At 40.3% G+C, this 26,391-nt stretch overlaps 1 protein-coding gene across 1 annotated transcript; it reads right to left on the bottom strand.

Annotated features, from left to right (window-relative positions):
• Positions 1–2,029: 2,029 nt before the first annotated feature.
• On the bottom strand, positions 2,030–25,317 carry chd1 (chromodomain helicase DNA binding protein 1). Its single transcript, XM_061068983.1, has 36 exons — positions 24,993–25,317; positions 23,151–23,266; positions 22,372–22,573; positions 21,121–21,246; positions 20,790–20,983; positions 20,022–20,296; positions 19,578–19,803; positions 19,031–19,131; positions 18,764–18,942; positions 18,509–18,633; positions 17,764–17,980; positions 17,466–17,555; positions 17,193–17,383; positions 16,644–16,832; positions 15,437–15,599; positions 14,604–14,756; positions 13,751–13,822; positions 13,509–13,658; positions 12,785–12,933; positions 12,090–12,186; positions 11,906–12,001; positions 11,619–11,795; positions 11,299–11,459; positions 11,172–11,213; positions 10,960–11,093; positions 10,367–10,505; positions 8,284–8,434; positions 7,925–8,047; positions 7,455–7,598; positions 7,051–7,371; positions 6,768–6,899; positions 6,370–6,548; positions 5,952–6,051; positions 5,821–5,872; positions 5,484–5,733; positions 2,030–3,569 (listed from the first exon to the last, which is right to left on the bottom strand). The coding sequence occupies exons 2-36, from the start codon at positions 23,201–23,203 to the stop codon at positions 3,284–3,286; spliced, it is 5,439 nt and encodes a 1,812-aa protein (XP_060924966.1). The 5' UTR covers positions 23,204–23,266; positions 24,993–25,317; the 3' UTR covers positions 2,030–3,283.
• Positions 25,318–26,391: the final 1,074 nt, after the last annotated feature.

Here is a 26,391-nt window from a genome sequence, read left to right as displayed (position 1 = left end):
AGGTTCTGGGACGGAACTCACTGTTCAGCTGACCTCACTGCACAGAGTCTGCATGGTCTGCCTGTGCCCACGTAAGCTTCTCCTCGGTATTCTGGTTTTGTCCCAAAGTCCAAAGACATGAAGCTCAACTGGAGACCCTGATTTGCCTGTAGGTCTGAACCTCAGTGTGAATGGTGGATTTCCTCTATATATCAAATCTGTAATACGATGAAATGCATTTTCTAGTTATATTTGTTGCAAGTTAATTCGTGTTAAGTTTGGGAAAAAGCAAAAGCTTTTGAAAGGGGGATGCAGCAGCTTTATTCATGTTCCACTGATGTTAGCAGTCCTCCATCTTGTTAGTAGGGACTCGTTGGCTCTAGAGTTCAGTTCCACCGGATTCAAATTATAAGAATGTTGAATGTATGTTGTATTTGACAGACAGATATTTGTAATTAAAACACGCAGCTAATTTCAGTTAATGGAGAATCATTCAGAGCTGGATGTGTCACTTAAACCTGCTTGATGAACTTGCAGGTGAGAGGGAGAGAGGAGCCTGGAGAGGCTGAGCGAATCAATGTGCATAGCTTCATAATGAAACAGGATTATCACTCGTTTCTAAATTACAACACCATGGTCCATCTTAACACTGAGCCACATGGGTCCCAGACCAATGTGTACTGAGATGATTGAATTTCAAAATGTGTTCAGACATGAACGATTCTGCTCTGTTGGCGTGACTGCATCGTATCATCTCTGTAGTCTTGTCAACTGCACATTCATGCTCCTGATCCCCTGTTCTATCACATCACAAAGGTTAGACTGGATCTGGTGACTGGTGTGGTCACTGAAGTTTTGTGAAACCAGTTTGAGATTTTCTTATCAAAGAACCCAAAGCGTGAAGAAAACATTTCCCAAAGTTGGGCTGGGCAATTAATCGAAAATGTATTGAAACCAACCTCACATCGCTCATGACCGTTAATTCTTTCCTATGAGGAACTGTGGGGTTTCTGCTCCGTCCGCGCCGAGCCCCCCTGCTGCATGCCCCCCCTCCGACCTCGCTTGATGACAAGACACTGCATATCTTCCCTGCATGAGTGTACCTCAGTCTGCCCTCCATCTCTTTACTGGCTATACTAGCCCCATGTATTCTCTTTTATACTTAGATATATATATTTCAGTTTTTTTTAATATATATTTTTTGTACTATCCACTCCAGCAGCACAAGAACACTTTCATACTCATACTGACACAATTCACTGTATTCTGTACCATAGGGTCAGAGCCATTCATGTATCTGTAATATGTCCCTATGTTTCTGTGATTTATGTACGTATGTCGGTGAGGTGTATAAATGTATAAACTACTGGATGACCTAAATTTCCCACGGGATTAAAAAAGTATCCATCTATCCAGCTTATGCGCCGACTGATATGTCCCATTGAGGGGGTGTTTTAAAATAATTGTTCATGAATTGTTATTGTTATAAGTTAATAATCGTGGTATTGACTTGAAGTCACATTGCCAAGCCCTACCCCAAGGCCGGGCTGTCTCCATGGATTCATACTGTTCATACTGGAGATTGTGACCATCATCTGCAGCCTCAGCAGAAATACAGGTTTATTTTCAGTCTTCAACTGTCCAGTGTTGGTGAGTCTGTGTCACTGCAGCCTCACATTTCTGTTCTTGGCTGACAGGAGAGGAACCTGACGTGGTCTCTGCTGCTGTAGATCATCCTGCTGAAGGTCAGACACGTAGTTAGTCCATGTGACAGAAAGACTCGAGCTCTGAGCAGTCTGACCCTTCTCCTCTGAACTCTCATCAACACAGAACTGCTGCTCAATGGATGGTTTGTATTTTAGGCTCCATTCAGAGTTCAAACTAGAGGCTGTTCTTTGCTAATCTCAGGAGATCTCACACAAAATAATCACATCACATTAAAAATCCAATCAGTGATTGTGCCTTTGCGGATATTGACTCAAACCAAATGTCCTCAGAGAAAGTTTGGCAGAATCAAAAAGTTGACACTTTTTTTTTTTTGAAGAGTTGGTACGAGTGAGTACACTGATTGATTTTAATGGCTTCATAAACAACTATATAAAACAGTTCATAAAAATTCATGCACTTTCAGTGTAAATTCATTTTGAAATAGTGGAAATTTATGTACAACAGTGTGAACTGTAACAGTGACTTCATTCAGTTGGGTGGTTCACCACAAATATACTTGGCTGCATAGAAACATTATTATTGCCTACACAGAAAAAATGAAAACAAAATCATGTAAAAAGATTTTTTAAGATCTAACAGGAGCTTCTATTGAAAGACAACCGTCTTTCTTCAGACCATGATTACAAAAGTCAGTTGCTTCCAACTCACTGATTTCACTGAGAAAAAAGAACTAAGAATTAGAGAATAAAACTGAGTATCGTTTAAGAACTTTCCCTTTACCAAAAGTTACATTCTGAAAGCATCATCAGGAAAGAACTACTGTACATAAAGTCAAGAGTAGAACGACAAAAAGCCTGAGTTGATGGGGAAAAGTAGAGTCATAATAAATCCAAAAAGCCTGAGAAAAAAGACCACTGATTTACTATTTTACAAAAATTTACAACAGTATTACTGAAATAAAAAAATGATACAAGTTGCTCTAAAAAAAGAAAGAAATCAAAGTAATTTTTTTACAGCTAAGATATGTTATTAAATAATTCACGCCTGGTGGAAAAAAGAAAACATACTGAGGAAATGAGAAATGCTGTAAATGAGGTACTTCAGGTGGTGAGCCTGAGCCCAGACTGGATTCATCCTTTACATCAACTTGCAATGTGATTCATGTGACAACCTTCTTCTCACTGAGTTAACACTTAAATAAGCTCGATAATCACATTATGCATGAGAGAGGGACAGAGACAGACAAACATGGAGAACAGTCAAATACAGGATCCAGTGTCATGGGTTGGTGGGAATATGAGGCAGCACTCAGGGTCAATTGTGTCCGTTTCCAGAATTTAAAAAAGTTTATAAAAATAACAAAGAAAGTTGTGCTGCATGCTGTCGAACCTACACAGCAATGCAGCTTTAAACTCTTAAATAGAAAAATATGCTTTGATTATTTATCTGCTACCTGGTTTGAGCACGCCCTGGCGTTCTCATCCCAGGTTTCCGAGATGAGTTGAAGCGTAGAGATGACAGTCATGCTGAACTGACTGATACACAGTGCTTCAAGCTGCTTCAGGTTGGAGTCCACAGTCCTTGTAAGGCATTTGCTGAGTCTATGGCTGCTACTAGCAGACCCAGGCAGCTCCTGTTATGTCTTGCGGCTGCTCCAGATCTGCTCGGGTGTGCTCTTGTGGTCTGACGAGTAGTCCAAAGGTGAGCGGTGCCCCATGGGTGAGCGCGCGTCGTAGGGCGAGCGCTGGTCTCGAGGAGAGCGAGGCCCGCTGGCTGAGGCGCGCTGCTCCGTCTGCCAGTCGGAGTGGTAGCGGTATGAGGAGCGCTGGTCGGAGTGGGAATAATCCTTCATGTCCAGCCGGTGGTCTCGGCTGCTGCTGCGGAACTCCTCCAGCTTCCTGTGCTTACTGTCATTGTAGTATCTGCACACAAAACACACACCATCAGCATGACAACATGACAAAGCAGGGACAACATTTATACATTTCAGCACATCTGTACCAACTTCAAGTCCTTATTCTGTCCTCTTATGTCTGTCCTGTTCTGTTATTCAGTCCTGTTATTTGATTATATGATCTACAACCGAAGATTGTCCTGTCCTTCCTGAAATGTGAATAATGTCAACTCCTGTGAGGCAAATGAAGAAAATTTACAGATACTGCTTTGCAGGCAATATTATATTACCCAGCTTGTTATGGATGGCACACAGGGATGGAAGTTTGGATTTTTTCCCCTCACCAGCAATAGACAAACGTAAATGCAGAGACAATATTAAAATATTCTCTTTTTTTTAATGTGTCTGTGCCACATTAAAATTACCTATACATTTCTTTGAAAACAATGGGTTATTATTTACAAGTGCAAACAGCAGCAGCATAAACAACGGATCATTTACGATTGATTTATTACATCCCTGCAGCTGTGTGCAGTGCTCTTTGCCTCAATGTCACTTCAAGTTAGTGGAAAAGCGCCGCTCTGGATTGGACCTAACATGGACACTAAAGCCGTCTTCAGGTATGAACTCCGGAGGATGTCTGCACAGTTGGCTCGGGCCTTTCACAAATGAGTGGAGAATCAGCTCATTTGTTCACAACAACACAGGTATCTCTGGAACAGGGGCAGGCACAGGTAGGTCATATTATTTGAACTTTGTTGTTTAAGATCAGGTGTCCGTTGTCAGCCCTCATCACTGAGTGTTCCCTTGACATCTTGATGTGTGTGACAACGCTTCTTCATCATGAGATATTTGTATTCTTTTGTCAGAGCCTACTCACTCACTGTGAATCCTGCTGAGGATCTCCTGCTGGTTTCCTACATTGGATATTCTCCTGAGTGTTTACTAAAGGGCTGTCTGGAGAAACTCCAGAGATAGCTCGGAGCCTCTCACTCAGACATTTGCGTTGTCACTGGGGAATGTCCAGAGTTCAGTACATATCTGACAGCAGCTATATTTCCTTGATGAACACATCACCTAACACAAACATAGTTAGAGAACTTGTGTGACATGCCGTTTTAATAAATGTTAATGTTTCCTGAACCAATAAGAGCAGAAGCGGAATCGTTGTTAGAACTGTTCCATGCTGCAGGCTACACATACTTGTTGTGCTCTCTCTTAAACACAAAGAAATATTAAAATGATAAGTTTGGTTAATTTTAATATTATGATTGATAAATCTCACATACACTGCTGAGACAAAAATTATTTGATCCTACTAGCAATAAGTGTTTCTGCACGCTGATATCTTGCCTCTGGGGCATGGAGCTCCTTTCATGTTTAAAATATAAGCATTTTTCAAAGCAAAGAGGAACTAAACCAGGAAGTAACTGTGGCAAATGAAAACAATGGCAGTGTTTGACATAATTTCCAAACCGGATATGGATTTTGATGAAATGAATAATGAGGAGGGGACTGGAAACTGCAGAGCACTTGTCTGTGCAGCTGAGGTGTTTTTTCTTTCAGCTTTAGAAACTGCCATGAAATAACCAGGAGTTGTTTTTCTCTCCTTCCCTCCTTTGACCAACTCCACACTCTATCAACTCATTCACACTTGTTCACTCTCTTGCTTTACTCCCCTAAATGGGAGCAATGAAACTCACCAGATTTCCTAACATTAATAACCAACAGTTAGAAAGTTGAATATCTCTGAAGGGGCACAGAACAAACTGCATTTTTTCTATTAGAGTTGTGTTTTCCTGCCCAGCGACTGGAAATGAATAACTACAGGCGGTACAATATACTCTTTCTCTTTGTTTGCGGTTAATGTGTTTAGTGTTCCCTGACAAATACAAATAATGAAGAAAAATGAAGCAGCTTTCAGACAGTCTTTGTCGCTCACCTGTCCTGTCTGTCTCTGTCTCTGCTGTCTGGTCTGTAGTGGTCTCTGTCTCTGTGGTCTTTGCCGTTGCTGAAGGAGTACGGCCTTTTCCTGGACTCCCCTCCTGCTGTCTTTCTGTGGGACTCAGAGCTGTGTCTCTCCTTGCTGCTGCTGCTCTCGTGGTGTCGACCTGTAGCATGATGCCTTTCAGAGCTGTAGCTGTCCCTGCTGCTCTCGTCCTGGTGAGAGTTCTCCTTCAGCCTTTCGATATCTGAGTATGAACACCAGACATAAATCAGGACACACAAGACAACTTGTCCACCGTTCCTTATATAAATCAGAGGTAAACTCACTGTACCTGCATGTTTATATCCGTGCGTGTTTATACTTCTAGTGTTCTGTTCCATTGCCTGAGGGAAAAGAAACATCATAATGGATTTTGATGCAGGATGTTGTGTAGCAATCCAAATAAGTGAAGCATTTACGTACCTGTGCATTTTCTTGTCTTTTTTTGATTGCATGCTTATACAGTTTATGTAGTTTCCTCGCATCAAACTCAGTGAATTTGGAAACAAATATCCACAGGTTTCTGTAAAAGATAAACATCACCACTTAGCATATGCAACATGTGGACCCAGATGACAGTTGTATGGAGCCAATACACTCCTTCATAGCTGAGGTGCAGCTGTGGGGGAGTTTTTCGAACTGCTGGTTTCAGGTATTCACACTTGATTTCTGATTTGGTCTCATTTCACATCATGTGAGCCACTTCTACTGGTAGAACCTGACCACTATCAACCAATCTTACGGACACAGTGACCCAGTTGAAATCTTGTTCACTCTCAACTTTGCGTTGTTTTTAACCATAAACAATATGTGATAGAATGATAACAGAGTGGATACGAACTTTCTCCACTGCTTGATCAGATCAGGATTGGAATACTCCTTCAGACACTCAGTGATGTGGTCCCCGATCTTGATGAGGCACTGTCTGGTGTGTTCCAGCTGCTCGCGCTCCGACAGCCCTTTCTCCGGCCTGTCCAGCTGTTTCAGGGCTGCTTTCACTGGCCGCATCCTCTCCTTGCACTGCAACATCCAAACACAAGGCATCTCCAGCAACTGCAATCCACAACTGTATTGAACCGTTTATTATTTTATCCCTGCCTTTTAATTTCCATTAGTCAATGTTAATCAATATTATAAAATTCACAATATAATATATCGTTACAATTCAGTAACTATGTGGGTGTTTCGTCACTAGCTGTATATTCTCTATCTGAAGGTTTGATAGTCAGTGGGACGTACTACACTGAAGGTCCTCTGGTCGAGCTCCTCTGACTCCTCAGATATTGGCACATTCTCTCCACTTGCTGTTATATGAACTGGCACATCAGAGGCTTTCTTTGTCCGTTCTCGGGCTTCCATTTTTACGTCATTCTGATGAAAAGGATTTGAAAAAGAATTTGAGAATTGATTCCTTACCATGTTATCATCTTTTGTCTTTTACTTATTTACATTTACCTGCCTTCAATAGAGTTATCAGTTCATGTAGTTAATTCATACATGACATATAGAGTTATTGTTTCACCTTTTCAACCGTCTCCTCTTGTTTAACTGAGTCCAGAGCTTTTGTGTCCTTTTTCTCTTTTGGGTCCTTTGTCTCTTTAATGTCCCAACTATCCTCCTTCTTTTCCTTTTTGCCTTCTTTTTTGATCTCTTTTTCTTTGACCTCCATCTCCCCTGATGAAGAAACCTCCTCCTGCTCAGGCTCCTCGTCGTCGATATCATCAATGTCGTCGTCGTCATCTCCATCATCATCATCATCGTCGTCCTCGTCATCCTCCTCCTTCACCACCACCACCCGGTCTGCTCGGCCCCGTCTGCTCAGTGGCTTTACTGGTGCTATCTCCTGAAAAGGTCAAAGCACATCACACATAAATAAAACTCAAAACAGAAAACAATGACAACATAATAGTTAGTATCTAAATATACCTTTTCCTCCTTAATTTCATCCTCATCCTCTGATCTCTTGTCAGACGGGGGATCTGAGGATGGACTCTTAATCACCTCTTCTGTCTTTGTCGGCTTCAGAGTTTTACTTTTTTTGCTTCTTGGCTTCCTCTTGCGTGAATTGGCCTACATTCAAACAAAAATGGAGGGTATGCATATTAATCCATATACAACTAGGAATATGGCTCCTAAGCATTTACAAATATCTATTACCAAATCGCTTTCGAGAGTGACCTGGCCAAGACAACAGGATAAACATTGCTAAAACAATTAGCACAAACAATACAAACAATTACACATGTATATATTCATAAACACTTAAATATCCATATACACACAAATGCATATATCCCATATATATGCAAAGTCAGATAAAGGTGCTATTAAAACTGTTCGCGCTCATATAAATAATGATATCCCAGTTAGTGATGCGGAGGCACTGTAGCACTTACTGTCCCCGCTTGTTTCTGTGCTTCTTTTTTGGCCAGGTCCTTGCTCAGTAACTTGATGAGGTAGTCTGCTCGGGTCTGTAGTTGTTTGGCCTGTGGCTTCTTGTCAGGGTCGTCTGGGAGGAGCTGATCAACAGTAGACAGTTAAGATTGTTGTAAGAGGTTTATGAAAGAGCCAATTTGTAAATATGTATATATTTTAAAATGTATAAAAGATTTGAGATCCAATATTTGAGTTGGCTGTAGAAAAGCAAAGAAATTTAAATTATAGTCACTTCTCCTGAATGACTCCACACAAACGCATTACACAATGCAGCTTGCACTTGCTTCTTCACTGACTTTTGAAAGAAGAGCACACTCACCTTGTGTGTGAGATTGAGGTCCGGGTCCATCTTGATCATCTCCCAGCTGCCATAACCATACTCATAAATTCCTATGAGGAGGCTGGAGTCATCCTCCTTCCCCCACTCGATGTCAAAGTGCGCTGCCTTCGAGTGGCATGGAATCATATACCTATTCAAAGACAGACAATTACAATCCAGACATACAAATACTAGAAGGAAAAAACTCCTGCTTTTCTCCAATATAGAGCTTCTTCAGCTCAGACATGTCTCTTTGAGCTATTTCCACAGCTTCTCTTTTGGGTTATGGTCTGAACTCTGCTTCAACAGTTGTATTTTCTTAGTTTGAAGTTGTTCTGTTGTAGATTTACCTTTATGTTTAAGGTCATTGTTCTGCTGTATCAGCAATTTCTACTGATCACTCGGCTGGTGAACAGGTTGTGACAAAGATAAGCAGACACACAAACTAATCCTACAGGAAATGCTGCAATACGTACCTAATATTATACATATATAAAAACTAATTAATTACAACAATCCCATCCAGCTTGCTGAGCTTGTAGCCTGGTAAAATAATCTATGTCAAATTGTGCATTTATTCAAATTCAAATATCAGACTGAATAAGGGACAATATATTTTCCAACAAAATCTGTTATACTAAGAAGCCCACCTTAATATTTTCAATAATGGACCAAGTGAGACGTGTCCTTGCGCAGTTTACAGCTTTAATTCTCAGAAATATTGGTATTGTACAATGATCATATCCTTAACTGAATCGATATGTGTATGTACATATATATATATTTATATACACAAACACGTACAGAAACTATTTAGCTTCAATGATTCCTTTAAACCTTAATCTCATTATTTTTGTCTCACAGATTATTCTGCTTTGTGATATGTTTGGAGTCATCTTGCCAAGGTGCCGTCTTTTAGAGAGAAGCCACAGGACTAAATCGTCTCCAATTAATGACAGTTTGTCACTGTGAACTTTTCCATACCTGAATTCTCTTACTTTCATTACCAGGGTTATACAAATGATCTATACTTCATCATAATTCTTCGGAGATCTTCGGAGATCTTCTTGTGAACAGAAAACTCAAAATGAGTGTAGTAACTCTAATACACACACCTTGAATCGGTTTCATTGACTGGGCCCAAGGTTTACTAAATCCCTCCAGCAGGGAGTTTTGCTATCAGGACAGGGGTTGACTTCCATCACACACCATGAATGTTTGAGGGATGTATTCAGAATGGACAACAACAACACAATGATTTGTGCTATTATTTCGTTAAGATTGTGTTAGCTCATATATGTAAGATTATGGGGGACAGCTCCTATGGGTAATAATTACAATCCCAATTCTGTCTAAGGGCTGCTGCACACCAGAGGATTCTAAACTCTTGACTGGTTTGAAAAATATGGGAGACCACAGACATGACAGATTTAACCAATTAATAATTCTTTAATCAAAGACACTGGACGATTCCACAGACTTCGTACCTTGCGTAGTTTCTTCTTCAGTTTTTGATATGGAGGTTGGCAAACAACTTTTAGACGCATTAATGACACCCTCTGAACTGGAATGTGGAACACTTGCATGATTAGCGTGACCTCAGAAACAAAACAGACATTGAGGACCGATGTTGTGTGTTCTGTTTTGAAGTGTGAAAAAACTAAAAAACTATTGATGTAGTCATGGCATAGAAGGGGTATTACACGCAAGCTGGAATTTTGTTTTTGTTTTTAGTCAGAACTGTACAAGTACGCAATTGATGCATCCCTGTCAGCTCTCTCTTGCTCTCTCCCTCTCTCTATTGTGGGTTTATTTCAGAGCCGATTATCGTAAATATCAAACACGTTTCATATTTGTTGATATAAATATGTTTGTTATATTTAACGATTTGAGATCGGGGAGGCGCCGACTCAATAATTAAACCGCCCTGCGCTTAATATAAGATAATCTGCACTGAGTGAACTCCAGTCGGGAACGCGCCCCAAGATTTCCAGAAGGGGCAAATTGTGTCTAAAATCAGCTCGATTATCCTCTAGTGTGGAGAAGCCTTGACAGAAACCATGTTGTGTATCTGGAGCCTTACTTCTTTCTCTCCTCTGGGTCAGCAGGAATGGCCTTGTGGAGGGGAGCCAGCTCTTCCTCGTGGGAGATAACAAGCTTGGCATTCACCTGGACACCAGAGATCCTGAATGTTGGGCCTTTTACTTTCCCTCTTCTGCCTCCTGATGATCAGACAGGAAAAATAAAGTTTCATTAAGTTTCAAGCTTTATTGGCGGTTGAATCCTTTATGAAAAAAAATTTGCAAGTTCTAAAAAGCCAGGGTCACTCACTATGTGGTAAATTCTGTACACATCAACCCCAACCTGTATGCTGCTCCAACTGGGAGCCAAGCAGAAATGAATGCAGGGGCTTCCTATAATAATAACTTGTGGCGACCATTCCATGTTCCGCAAAATGTATTCAGTTTTGCTTTAAGTAATTTATCTTGCCAAAGGGCTGCATCATATTTAATACTTGCAAATCTGCACTTGGTACCATACAGTGTATTAATTTGATCATAACATATGATGTGCACTGGTGTTACTGCTGGCTTGGCTGTTCAGCAGGTGTTGGCCAATTTAGCAATGAAATCTTTGAACTTTTGGACTGATGGAATCTCGGATGTGTTGGGCTACCTGAGTTCTTGTCTGGTCCACAGGGATTTTCACGCAGTGTCCTCACACAGCCATTGTGAACAGTCTCTGCCAATCGTTTCAGGTCATGTTCAGACTTATCTACCAGTTCAGCATCACGAGCAATAGCATCCAACCTTAGTGAAGAAGATACATGTTGAGCATACTGTTGTTGTTGATGTTATAAAGAAAATAGTAAATCTCATGTTGCTTACCTTTCCAGTGGTCCCCCAAACTTTTTGTAACTCTTAACAAACCTGTAAGGATTTCACAGAGATATTAACAACAAAGTCCAAAGTATATAAACAGCAATAGTGAGAAATCCGTTATTGATGTAATCACCTCCTGATCTCAGCATCATTGAAACCCTTGATATTTTCTCGCGGGATGGTCCTGGGCCGCCCTCTTTTCTTTGGCCTCTTTCGGTCTGAGGGGGAGTCACTGTCGGACCCAGAGTATCTCCTGTTCCTACTCTGCCGGCCCTCAACAGCGTTAAAGCTTGACTGTTCACAAAAAGGAAAAAGACAAATCACCTAGGGGTTCATTGAGAACCAAAACCTGCAATACCACTTAACATTTCAAAATACCACTGTACATTTCATCTCAAAATGAAAAGAATGAATATTGAGTCCTAATTATATTAAGCATGACTGCTTATGTACCTGTTTGGCACAATTCCTCATACGTGGCAGCAAGTAGATTTCTTCCAGCTCTTTCTGTCTATCCTCTTCCTCCATCCTCCTTCTCTGCAGCTCAGGAATAATGTCATCCCAACTCCGGTGACTACGCTCAGAGTCAATGTCCATTTCCTCATCATCCATCATGGAGAAGTTGGCTACCTGCACAGGTCAAGTCCACAAATAACTGTTAATGATAATTTGCTGAGGAGCAGAGTCCAACGGTTTTGGGGTATTGTTTAACCAGCTCCTGAAACAAGAAGCATTTTAACCTTGAACTGAGACAGAAGCTCTTCTCCCACTGTAGAGGGTCCAGGGTCATTCTCCCTGGTCTCAGCTCTTTTGAGGATCTCATCAATGTCCATTTCCTACAGAGCAGAACAGGCCGTGACATGAGACATTATAGATCAGAACAGGTGTTTTTATGTACACACAATTGAGTATAAAATTACAGACCTGGGGTTCCTGCTCTTCTCCCTCTAGCTCCTTGAACAGCTCCTCAGCACCAAACTTCAGGATGGCAGAAAGCTCCTCCTTATTGAAAGGTGCTGAACTGTAGGCAATAAAACAAACTCAAGTGAGATAACAATGACGCGTGGCAGCGATTTTTGTGGAATACAAAGACCATAGCTGAAATAGCTTTTTGGGTGAAAAAGAAAAGCCACATTCGCCTTAGCAAGCCCGTCAATACCGAGGTGGTCGACAAGCACAACAATTTAAGATAAAAGGAACATGGACACAAAGGAGGGAAGTTGCAGTGTGTAGAATTTAGACAAAGGAGTGAAGTTGTATGTTACAGCTAAATACCCCTCACCTCACCCTTCCCTTCCCCTTCCAAACATGAAAGAGAGTTTGTGGTTACCTTCAGTTTTCATAAAAACTCAAAAGGGTGTTTAGTTTGTCCAGTCTGGGCTACCACAAGAAACATGGCGGCCTCCATAGAGAGGACCCCCCCCCCTGATGTCCCCATAAAGTTTTTAAATATAAAAGGGCCCATTCTAGGGTAAATAAAACAATTTGTATAATTTAGATGAATCACACTTGTGAAAACATCACTATGATAATTTTATATCTGTCACTAGATCCCTTTCACATAAAACTTACACACTGCACCTTCAATCAAGAAGCAGAATGTGGAATATATTGCTTGCCTGGAGGGAGCAGAACCAGTATGGAGAACGGTTTTCCCTGTAGTATCCATCCTCTGAATGACAAGGTGGTCCAGCACCATTTTCTTCTTCGCTCTCTCAATGATGTCCTCTTCCACTGAGCTTTTAGTCACCAGACGGTATATATTCACCTGCCAGTCCACAAGCAATCAGTAAAATATACAGTACAAAGTCTGCATCACTAAATCAGCATGTAAACAACTTCTGGTGGTGCATTTGGAAAAGGTAGATTTATATCTACTGATGACCTGAGTGGGCGAGAACATAAAGTACATTTTGTTTGATAATTAAAATCATCTCACTACCTCAAGTCCAAGTCCTTTTCATAGAAGATTTTTTCAATGGGTACAGTCTGGCTAGAAATTACTCTAGATTTGGTGAACTCATAGCAACTTAATACCATCTCTAGTCTCTGGATTTGGAATCCTTTTGAGTGTGAAACAACTGTTAATGTACATTTCCTGGTTTCCTGGTCCTGGCTCTACTAGAAACAATTCCATCATTCAAAACCTCCACCAGTGATGGAGTCGCTTTTGTAAAAATTTTGATTTGAAACACCTCCATCTTCACAACTAAACATAGATGTGTAATCTTACTGACTGCCAACTCCATCATGCATATATGTGACAGCTGTGTACCTGTGGCTAAACACATTACAACAAACAAAGAACATGAAATGGAGAGGTTAATGGCACAGGCTCCCGACCTGTCTTTTCTGTCCGATTCTGTGGGCTCTGGCCTGGGCCTGCAGATCATTCTGAGGGTTCCAGTCCGAGTCAAAGATGACTACTGTGTCAGCCGATGCCAGGTTTATACCCAGACCTCCGGCACGCGTTGATAACAAGAAGCAGAAGTCCTAGGCACACAAGTAGAGGTTGACTATATGGTCCTGGTATATTCAAATGAATAACAAACTACATTTACTGTTAGCTACATCACATAACTTACCTCTGAGCCCTCAGCATTAAAGTGGTCCAACGCTTGCTTTCTCATCTCTCCTTTGATGGAGCCATCTAATCTCTACACGAATAGACAACATTTTAAATTCAGAAATTTAAAACAGGCACACAGTAGCATCAGAAAGTATTCAGACCCCTTCACTTTTGCAAACTTTGTGCCGTTTATTTAATTGGGTTGAGTCCTACTGACGTGGTCTTCCTTCCATTAGGTTCTTGGTCACCGCCATCTTTTTAGCCAAACAGACAATTCTAGGAAGAGATCTGGTGCTTGAAATGTCTTCCATTTTTTAATTACGGCGGTTGATGTGCTCATTGAAACACTAAAATCTTATTACTACAACATTACTCTGCAGGCAGGAAAAGGTCTGCAGTAGATCAATAGGTCTCTCTAACTGTTCATGCTACCGCAACAGCTCTCCTCAGAAAGATAGACCTGCTGCTGCTGTGTTTCAGGTACACCTAATAGCGTATTATTTGTTGTTCACAGGTAAGTCTATCAGTATTGCTGCTGACCATGTTCATTACTTAATGACCACAGTTTAACTTCTCCTAATGGCTACATCCAGCAGAATAATGCTGCGACTATATGTAAAAGTCGTAAAACAATTAGGCAATAATCCACCCAATTTCAATTAGGTCAGACAAGAACACATCGACCAACCAATTGGCCAGTTGAATGGGAGACATTTCCAACATCTCCTGGAATCTATCCCACAAAGAACTGTGCCTGTCTTGAGCGCAAAAGGGTGGAGCTACCCGGTATTGGTGTGTTGTTCTGGATAAAGTGCTTGGTGAGGGTGTGTACAGTGGGTAATTGTCATGTGAGAACAGTGTATAGCTACCTGAAAGAGAAACTGTCGGCTCCTCAGGTAGTCAGCAAGGATATCCAACATCCGTACCATCTGGGAGAAAATGAGAACTCTGTGGCCTCGCTCCTTTAAACGCACCAGAAGTTTGTCTAAGAGAACCAGCTTGCCACTGCTGCGGATTAGATGCTGTTGGAAGAAAAGAGTGGCTTACTGTTATTGGTCAAGCCTCCTCAAGTAATGTCAGGAAATGAATAAATATACGCTGAACTGTGTTCATTCAGTTTGCTTCTGGAATTAAGCACACCCACTTAGATGTTCCAAAAGATTATCTGCCAAGCCACCTCAGCAAATAAAAACAAATATCAACAGGATATCTGCACAAACTTTGATATGAATAATTATTATTATTATTACAGTTTTAATACTAATACAGGAGTTTAATCAATTAAGGCTAAATGTAATACATATTTAATTGATTCACATTAATACTGATAGGGTCATCAGAACCAAACCAAATCTAAGACTGGGGAGGAGGAAGTGGCAATGCTGGTCAAATGGCAGAATGGCAGGTTTGATAATCATCAACTGGATGTGTTTCATCCATTGATCATCAGTTTTTGTAACCAAATTGATTTAATGTCTCCTTTGCTTAAAAATCATCCATCATCAATTTCACAGTTTTAAATCTGATTCTGGTTTTCACTCATATCCCTCTAAACATGATGCTGCTAATATTATCTCAGATCACAAAACCAGGATTTATATTTACAAGTAGAAGTTGAGTCATATTTCTTTTTGAAAGGCAAAACTTGTTAGCAGTAATAGAAACCCGGTCGTTAAAAGATATTAACACAAAATAAACAGACCTGCAAGGCTTCAGCTCTATTGAGGAACTCATTGTCCTCTGGAGGCTTGATCAGGTAACAGTGGTTACAACACTTCTTGAGCTCCATCATGACGTTTAGGAAACCTGATGTGCTGCCTTTGGTACCTTTACTCAGAGCCTTATAGTTCCTGGTTAGGATCCATCTGATCACAAACAGAAAACATGACAGCAAACATTTAATATACACACACACACACACAGGTATATATATATATATATATATATATATATATATATATATATATATATATATATATATATATATATATATATATATATATATATATATATATATATATATATATATATATATATATATATATATATATATATATATATATGGGCTGGGCGATATGGGAAATTTTTTTATCGCGATATCTTTTTAGTTGTTTAAATCAAATCAGTGCCACTGCAATTAAGCACATTACTCCACTGGTCAACAAGAGACTCTACTCTTTTCTACTCACTCACATGTAGAACTGATCTTTATAAAAACCTGTTGTATTCATATTTATGTTCCTGGATAAACGAGGCGTCGCTTCTTCTTCCACAACAAAGTTAAAACGTTGCGTTATAATCTGCTGGAAGAATTTATGTCTGGGTGTGTGTGCTCGTCTCTGCCCCTCTTTCCACACAAACTTATAATCACATGTATTTAGTTATTAATCGATTGCCACTTTAACCCTGATTTTTCTGACTGTGCGCCTCACTTTACATATCGTGTCGTGCAGCAGGTATACTACTACACTGGTAATGGGAAAGGAGCTAATTGTCATTATTTCATAAACAACTTATACCAACTAATTTGGACGGAAAAAAGTTGAGTTTGTAGGGCTTTTTTATGTTAGAATAGTTAGGGTTGTGTTCACACATCATCTTTGCTTTAAAAACTTAGGATACTCAATACTCCAATCAAACTTGAACTGGTGCAATAAGGCTGAATCTGCTTCGACTTGGGTTTCCTGGTTCACAATTTATCTTGTCACCAGCAACACAAACGTGCCACAGACACTTGAGCGAAACAGCCTAAACATAAACCAACATAAGTAGATATTCATGTCTTAATAATAAATATGTTTATGTGAGGTTTGCAAGCCTGGCAAGCTGGTGTGAGATTAAAGGTGCATGGCGATAACTATTACATAACACCATGCTTGCATTGACAAAAGGTAGTTTCCAGCTCTTACTTGTAATACTGTTTCTGAATGGCGCTCATCTCCACTCGGAGGATCTGCTCCACTTTGGCCGGAAGGGATTTCTCCACGTCCTTCTTAACTCTGCGCAATAGAAAAGGCTCCAGCTCTTTGTGCAGACTGGTGTAGCCTGAATCCCTGCCTTTACCATGGTCCTCCTCAAAGATCTCCCAAGAGTGAAACCTTAAATACATGAGAAAAACATAGTGAGGTTGTAGCGATACGGCCGACTAAAATTACAATTCCTTATTAATTCCTCCTTAGATGCCGAACATGCAAACAACGTATCGTCTTACTTTGTACAAAGCATCTCAGGTTTGTTTGTATGATACAGTGTTTCTACGTCTTTTATTTGTATAACCAAGGCCTTTAAAGGTTTAAAAAGAATATGGCGGGTCACCAAAGGCTAGATAGATAATGGGAAACACTGGGAAAGACATCTCTTCTTGCTGTGATAAATATCAATTTGTACTGAACATGGTTATTATACTTCAGCTACAAAAACCAAGTTAGTCTTCGAGTGTAACAACTGATATGGCATACTTCTCAGGCATAATGAAGTGCAGGAGGGACCAGAGCTCTTTCAGCGAGTTCTGCAGCGGTGTTCCCGTGATGAGAAGCCTGTGATTGGACTTGAAGTCCATCATGGTCTTATAGAGGAGGGAATCGTCGTTCTTCAGTCGGTGCGCCTCATCCACACCAATGAATGCCCAGTTAACACTGCCCAAAAATGACTGGAGACACATATACAGTTATGTTACATCTTAAGATTGTACTGTAAATCTTTTGAACAGAAGAACTTTAATCATTGCTGACCTTATCTTTGAGAAGAATCTCATATGTTGTGAGAAGGATGTTCAATTTCAGTCTCTTAGTTTGGACATGCATCCACTCATGTGTCCTGATCTATAAAATCAAAACAAGAGTGTAAAGAAAACATCCAAAATGTTAAGACACCCATTAACATACTGCAATCATGATGCTTGCACCATCAAGTGAAGGAAAGGAGGGAATGTGAAATTGCACCAATCCAGTACAAATTTTCCCCAGGTATGATATTGTGCCGAGACATTCACCTATACTGAGTGTCTAACAGGTGCCTCAATCATCATACCATGTTCCTGCTGCTGATGTCTCCCAGGTACACCACAATATTCATCTTAGGCGCCCAAAGCTGGACTTCTCTCTGCCAGGAGACGAGCGTAGAGAGAGGAACAACGAGCAGGAAAGGTCCATATAGTTGGTGATCATTGAACATGTAGTTGAGGAAGCTGATGGTCTGGATGGTCTTCCCTAAACCCATCTCATCCGCAAGAATACAACTGTTGCCTCTACCAATGGTGACAAAGCAGAAGAGAGAAATAGCAAAGTTAAGATTGGATTTCCTTTGTGAATTACTGGTGGCAGAAAAGATATTATTAAGTATTGGCTTTAGCCAAAGAACGGATGTGGACTATTGGTGGACCTGTGTGGTCTTTAAAATGGCAGAGGGTGATGTGTAGAAAACAGGGCTGATATACATCTCCGACATTATGCTTATGCTTCATAATTTGAAAAAAAATGTATACTTATATCAACATTTGTTTGACACAATTTATTAAATTACATTTGAAAATTAAAAGTGCCTAAATGGATTTAAAATCAGTACTGTGCAAATTTACATTTAATATTTAAATGTCCACAAGTTATCAAAATAACCAAACTTTTTTGATCATAAGCCTAGTAACCACAGACATTGGACACATTCTATAAGTGCACTAATAAATATCTCGGTGACCACTTTACAACGAGATGAGAAGCTTGTTTGTTTCACTTTTGGACAATGCAATTACAGAATTAAGGAAATGTTTAAATCGTACTTGCACCAGGAGTGGGCCATCCAGTTTAAACTATCCAGCTGGTAGTCTCGGAGCTCCAGTCCATCACCTCCTATGTAAGCTGGCTGCTTCTTTAAGGCTACAAAACGGGGTCTCTGTTTAAGTACCTACAGGAAGAAAAACACGCTCGTCAGCCACAGATTACACCAAGCTGAACTAAAAAACCTCTAGTAATCGACCAAGTAGCAACCCATTATCAACTCAGCCACCACCAGTGGAGACATGGCAATACATTACCTTGCAGTCTCTGAATGGAATGCTCTTGGACTGGTTTCTGGTCATATAGTCATCGATGCATTTCTGGAACTTCTTGGAAATCAGGGCGCCGTCTTCCCAACTACACTCCGAGTATGGTAACCCCTGCCACTTGCACAGGTAGTCTGGGTAACCAGCCACAGACTTCTGATTTGAATGACCTGCTCGAAAGAATTTAGAGACGGATTTAGTTACTCAGATCCAGTGGCTTCAAATATACAACTGAGGAATACACAGCACAAAGCACACCTATGATTCTTTCCACTATTTGATACTGAGAGTGCAGGTCATCAATCAATTCTTCCTGACAGTTGAAGTATTCTATATCCTCTGGTGAAGCCGCCTTTAACCTGGGAAGACAGAAAGAAAAACAATTAGAAAAGATAGAAAAACACTGGATTCAGTTTTATACAAATTCTTTCATTTAGTACAAAATAAAGGTTAGCATTTCAAAAACTCTGGTTGCAATACCACACAATATCAATGCAATGGTTCAACCGAAATAAATGAGTCATCTTTTCTTAAGAGCATAAATGTGACTACAATTTTGACACACTGTTACTCATTGTTTTGGTATGTTTAGGTTCAAATGAACAGTTAGGACAAAGATAGAGTTGATGACATGTGGGTTGTTTGTATTTTTGTATATTTTATTTGTGTGTGTATACGGATGATGTCATCATATTTGTCCTGGTAGAATGTCCTGCTGCTCAGTGGTCAGTGGGGGGATGCAACTCTCACTGTCTGAATTTACAATTGTGATAAAGTATGCAAGATTAAAAGAACAAGCTCTCACCATCTCTTTTTTTCCTGGTCCTTCTTCTTAAAATTGTCCAGTTTCTTCATGCCCTTGACGTTCTGCAACTTTAGTGTGTCTTCGGTCTCCCAGGTATTGTGGATATGGGCCCAGTTCTTCCACTTTATCAAATACTGGACATCACCGGCCTCTTTGTTGGGATTGAAGTTGCTGTTGGGGTCCCCGTCTGCTTCTATAGCGTATACAGTGGTCACACTTCCTATTGCTATTTGGGAAAAATACAAAATTGTAATAGTAATTAATTCACCCATAGAACTTGGATAACAACTTGTTTGGTAAAATCTCTTGTCCATCTCCCGGAGATTGTACTAGCTTAACCCAAGTTATATAGTTGAAGAGCAGGTGTTCAGGTTAAATAATGAAAAATACTAATGGAGACTACTGGATAGTCTATGGCATTCAGTTTTAGCGTAGTATATTTACCTCTTTTCCTTCCTATCCTGCACTCCATCACTCTTTCCAGAGTTTCAAACTCATCTTCCTCAGGTTGTGGGACATCTTCACCCACAGCTTCCACCACATCGTCTGAGTCTGTCTTCAGTTCCTCATCCTCCTTGTAGCTGATGTTGACTGTGGCCTGCCGCCGTGGTCCCGCAGATGCCGCCTTCTTGTAGTTATCATCATCATCCTCAGATGAAGAGCCCTTCTTTGTTTTCTTCTTCTGAGAGCTGCTTTTCTTCCCATTGCGAAAATTCATCCTGAGACATGACAAGAAGTGAAAAAATAATGCATATATCAACTTATTTACTATTTGCTCTTAGTATTTCGTAAAAGATTTGATGTCTGATGATCGACACCTAAACTGCTAAGTTGAGTGATCACTGGGAAAGGAAACAATTGAAAACAGGGCTCACATTTGTGAGTAGAAATAGAGATGTGCGGACTGTAAAAGTAATTCAGGAGCATGTATGCAATAACATGCATTACCCCGCCCACCCCGTCTGCTAACTTAACTTCAGGACATCACTAATAAATCCATTTAGAAATAATTACTGTATCCCATGTCCTTTTTCTATTTGAAATGATATCATACTCTTTGTATACGTCTTCTCAGTTTTAAGGAAAACATTATTTGATACATTTTTTTTGCGGCCCTTAAATTTCTTTATGAAAAAAAGTAAGCGTCATGCCCTGGACAATAATATGACCCTGTGTACCCAGGCAACCGTTTAAGTGCAGCTGTCCACTTACTTGGGTGGAGGTTTTCTGCTTTTCATTTTGTGACTGGGCTCATAGTCTGATGCTGTTTCATCACTCTTGTTCTCTGCTGAGGAGTCTGATCCAGAACCACTCCCAGATCCAGAACCTGATCCAGAGTCAGAGGAACCTGAATTTCTTTTCCTTTTGGATCCACTTGATGAATCTGATTCATCACTTGATGAGTCCTAAAGAATTATAATCAAAAACAGAAAGTTGATGAATCAATCTACAGATGTTAAATTTATCTCAGAATGGTATAGAATAGTTGCCTGTTAAACTGAAAATATGTACTGGTTTTAACTAATTAAAGTTAAAAACAAACCCCATCGGATCCACTATTCGAGGAGCTTTGTCTCTGCTGAAGCTGTTGCTGCTGATGCTGAAGCTGCTGTTTCCGGAGCATAGCAGACCTCTGCACCGCTAGAATACTGGGGTTGGACTTCCAGAACTGAAATCAACAAGTGTGGTGTAGGGTTAGCGAAAATATGCAAGGTTTTAGAAACTTACATAAAACTACTGTTGGCTGTCACGAATTGGGCAGGCTATTGTTTGATTTGTATCGTTTCTGGTTCTTATCAATTTCCTGTTTCAATATCAAAAGTAGTGCCTATCAGCAGGCATTTGAGAACTGCAGGAAGTTTGCTAGATACAGTCCATGTGCTTTTGTCAGAATTATCAGGCTTTCAGTTGTATGATATCCTATATTTTTGAGAGCACATTATTTTATCTGAATAACTATATTAATACATTGACATCTTAGATGGGTTAGGGGTCTCTTAGATGTCATATCTAATTTAAAATTCATTTGAAGGGCGTATTTGCCACCTCCACCTAAAATTGTTTTCTGATGTACTTTCTAAATGAACACTCAGAACTGAGTCAAAACATATTCATTGTGTAAACAATGGAATATTAATTCATCCTTATTTGCTTACTATATTTAGCAATATTACCCCCAGGTGTGCATAAACTACAGAATATGAATTTCTTTTTAAGAAATTTGAAATTATTATCAGTATAGACCATGTGAAGCATGTAATTATCGGATATTGGTATCGGCCGTAAAAATCCTTAAGTGCATGCTTAATATAAAATAATCCTAGTGATGTGCTTTACTTAAATTGAGGCAATTTTTTGTTTTCCCTTTGTATTTATTTATTTCAGATGGCTATGATAAACGTTGCATTGCTTCTTCTGCAACAAAGGTTAAAAAAAACTCTGCACTGTATGATAATGTGCAGTACTTTGTCTGCAGCCTGTATGTGTGTGTCTGTCTGTCTCTCACAAAACTGATAACCACATGTATTCCGTTATTAATCAAGGATGTTTGGTCATGAATCCAGATTGTTCTGGTCACTTGGCTTAACTACAGAAGAACTACGTGAGCATGGGTTTAAATACGTCCGACTCTCGTAAACGACACTCTGACGCGTAACGACCAGACCACACCGTTAATGTGCATCTGTCCAGATCCTGAGACAGCAGTGGTTATAATTATGCAGCACTGGGACATCGCTAAAAAAAAAAATTTGGCAGAAAACACAAATCGTTCATTGAAATCATATTTCTTTACCTCAGCGCCATCAATGTTTGACTTATTTGGTGGTTCTATCTTCTCCTTGGATTTCTCTGCGTCAGAGTCAGACTGGCTGCCGGAGTCTGAGCCACTTCCTGAGTCACTGCTTCCTGATTGGCTGCTACTGCTGGAAGAGCTTGAACTAGAGCCTGAGCCCGACCCCGATGCAGACCCCGATCCAGACTCATCATCAGAATTACTGTCAAGTTAAACGAAAGTCATGAAAAAAAAATGTGTGTGTAAGAAATGAATAATTTGCAAATCTCATTGACATATAAGACATTGGAACAAATTCAAATTACAAGACAGCCCCATCATTAATTTCAAAGAAGCGACTGCCTGTGCAATAAAAGTTTCTACTTGCACAATTTTTAATCCTATTCAGATCCAATGTAATCCAGTAAAACAATTTGTTAATTTGCAGCTGCACATTTGAGATAGATTACTTGGTGGTGGGCTATTTCCCTTGCAATCATTAAGCTCAGGGGGTTATTGTTTCTGCCATTATAGCTTTCTTGAATTGAAAAATACACTACTGTACAAGGAAAACAACAGACGTGTTCAAAACAACGCTGGCATATTCATTCATCTGTAACTTTAGAAACTACAGATATCAGTGTACGCAAACTACAAATGAGTGTCACAGACATAGAAATGGGAGACAAGAGGTCCAAAAAAATTATACTATTGTCTAATTATAAAAATTAAGGGTCAAATATTCAGTCACATATCACTATCTTATCTGCAACAGCTGAAATTAGGCATCAATAATTTACCTTGATTCTCCACTGCTGTTGCTGGCACTTTCCTCCTCACCGCGCTCAGCCATGTTGAAGTCCAAAATATGGACTTCCCCCTGACAACCTGTGGTACTATGTTCCACGTGGTTAAACTGTGAAATAAGATGCACAATAAACACATTAGAACTAAAATCTGGAAATTGTGATGACTGTATCTTGATCCTGTTCTGTAATTCATAGCCTGATGTGGTTCAGCAGGCAGAACGGCTTGTCCACTGACAGGAAGATTGGTGGTTCTATTGCAGCCCCCCCAGTGTCTATGGGCAGATAGTGTCCCAACATATAGACTGGATCCCACATTGCCCCTGACACTGTGCCTGCAGTGTGAGTGATGTATGATGTTGAAAAGTGCTGCACAGAAATGTACCGTGTGAATGTGTGTATGAATTGCAAAACTGTACTGTAAAGTGCTCTGAGTGGTCATCAAGAATAGAAAAGGAGCTTTTTTAATACAAACCATTGGAAAATTATACAATGCAGGTAAAAATCCTGGTGCTTATAAAGTCAAATGCAATAGCTTTTAAAGCATTTACAGCTCAGTACACCATACCTAACGAAGTAGCCTCCCTGTATCAAACCAATAAATCCTCCTTGAAGAACTGTCAGTTTACTTTCACCTGATTTTTAACGTTAAAGTGTCTAAAGTCACTGATGCTCTGCGCTTAGATCGTAGGAGATATAAAGGGCCTCGCTTGCACAACAGAACGCTCTCTTGATGAATATGTCAAGTTAAAAGCACAACACACCGATCGGTGTAGATGGATGTGGCTACATGGAACTTCACTGCATTTGCTCCCTCGGCGCAGAGGCCTAAGAGGCCTGCGCAGCAGCATGTTACTACTTTGACACAAAGCTCCCTGGACCCTTCATTATTAAAGAACCCGACTACATCTTTTCCATGGTCAAAAACACCCTAAGCTAAACGGCCTTGGGCCAATCCACATGCTGTCGATGCAGCGGGATATTTGGTCTTCCTACAGCAACAGCTTAGCTTGTTGCTAACTAGCCGAAACCGGCTAACGACGCAAACATTAGGTATTGGCGGGGCACGTTAGCCGTAATGTATATACAGACACGGTCACCGCGCCAGACACTCTTTAACGTCAAACAGAGACGGAAAACAGGATCTCATAACAAACCGCAGTACCATATTGCCACCAGCATCTAGTTGGCTAGCCACTGGCTCTTAAATACAAGCACTTGCAGTTTGCTAGCTATTAAGTGTTATGCTAATATTATGATTTACTAACAGATTATCAGAACACTCACAAAACAGTATAGGCAACGATTACAGTTGTAACCCCTCGATATATACAGTTAACATGTGGGTAAATGTTAAAAGTCGTGCCATTATTTATTAGACGTCAACGTGGGTTCGATAAACATGGAGGGGGATGATAGCGCAGCGTTGTGGGGTTGTCAAGGAAAGTAGCATCGGCTAACGTTCTGAAGCACGCGGCTACCACGGAAGCTAACAAAATTACAAAACTTTGTCCCAGTCCATCTGAGCAGGAACCGCTGGAATGTCCCCTTTCCAACCAGAGTCCACACACGCGGTTTATCAGATTGCGATGTGTAACTACGCTTATGTCTGTGCAAGTTGTGCAGCGCGGAAGATTTATAAACGTATTTACAATTCAACATTAAACCAGAAACCAAAACTAGCCATCCCAACTTCACCCTCTTCCATCTTGTTTTAATTCGCCGCTCACTTCTCGCGGCTTTTACCACATCAACAGCTAACATTAGCTTACTTTCTCGCCTAACGAGGGATGCGTAGCTCCACGCTGTGTGTTACCCGCTATTGTGTTATGTTACCTGTGAAACTCCAATGAAATAGTTATCCAAATCCGCTTTTTCACTTCAGAGGTCCTTTCTTCTTTTATTTAAACAGTGAGCTAGCAGCTGCTGGTAGCTAACGCTACCGTGCGCGAGCTAGCTATCTCCCAGTACGGGAGAGCAGCCGCGGACGACTCAGTTCGGTAAAACTGGTGCAATGTTGTTTTTCCTCTCCTTCCGAAAAACCAAGTAAGTCCCCTTTCCCGGTGTGGATGTAAGCAAACCGCGGTGCTCGTCGGTCAACTGCGATCGTAGAAAGCTGGCATTTCAATCCAGGCTCTTCCGACAACCGGCCTCCGCCATGACGCCGTAGGGTTCACTTCACTAGGAAACCCCGGGCAGTGACGTAACGACCGTGCTCCTCACTATACAGCAGCCGCACATCTGGCAACACACACTTGATACAGAGCAAATAGATGCACACGTTTAAATGTTAACTTTAAACAAAACCACATATGAAACTTTAGATACAAACAGGTCTATTTTATCCAGCGATGGGCTCTTAGTCGAAAACAAAACAGTGTAGGGGATTACCATCACGATCCTGATGCACATTTAGATTCAAGTATTTGGTTATGTACAGTCTGATACCTGCTCTGTGGCGGTCACTACAGTTACGCAGGGTCTTAGAAAGCTGTAGGTTTACACTCCTGCTGATGGTGAATTTCACTGCCTATGGGAAAGTTTCCTACATGCAGAAAAAAGCCCTTAGTATTAATCTCTTCATTCAGGAACTAATGATATGAAAGACAGCTCTCATACACGCATCTTTCAGCACAAACATAAATATGCTCACTCATGTCTTTTGCATTTTTTTTAAGCATAGACCCTAAGGAGTGAGGATGTTTTTGGAAAGTTAGGACATTTTAACCGGTCCCCACTTTATCAATGGGATATTTAGTTTGGATGGTTAGGGTAAGGGGCTAGGGAATGTATTGTGTCAATGAGTGTCATTACAAGATAAAAGTACAAACGTGTGTGTGTGTGTGTGTGTGTGTGTGTGTGTGTGTGTGTGTGTGTGTGTGTGTGTGTGTGTGTGTGTGTGTGTGTGTGTGTGTGTGTGTGTGTGAATATCAGAATCAGCTGTATTGGCCATGTGTGCATACACATACAAGGAATTTGGGTTTTCCCGTTGCTCTCAACATACATAAACAGAAATAGACAAATAAACAAAGAAAGGACAACAAAGCAGAACAGTTTAAGCTCAACATTTAATTATAACATACATTTAAAATCTGAATATAAATATATATACAAAAGTATACATATATGAACATAAAAAACACAACAACAATGAGAATGAAGTGGGGAAATAGTGCAATCGTCGGGAAATCAAAAAAGGGGGAAATCAATTTTATTCCATTCATTTGTTTAATCA

This window comes from Limanda limanda, chromosome 1, assembly GCF_963576545.1.
Source record: "Limanda limanda chromosome 1, fLimLim1.1, whole genome shotgun sequence".
NCBI classification, from domain to species: domain Eukaryota; kingdom Metazoa; phylum Chordata; class Actinopteri; order Pleuronectiformes; family Pleuronectidae; genus Limanda; species Limanda limanda.
This window is presented reverse-complemented; position numbering and strand designations above follow the sequence as displayed.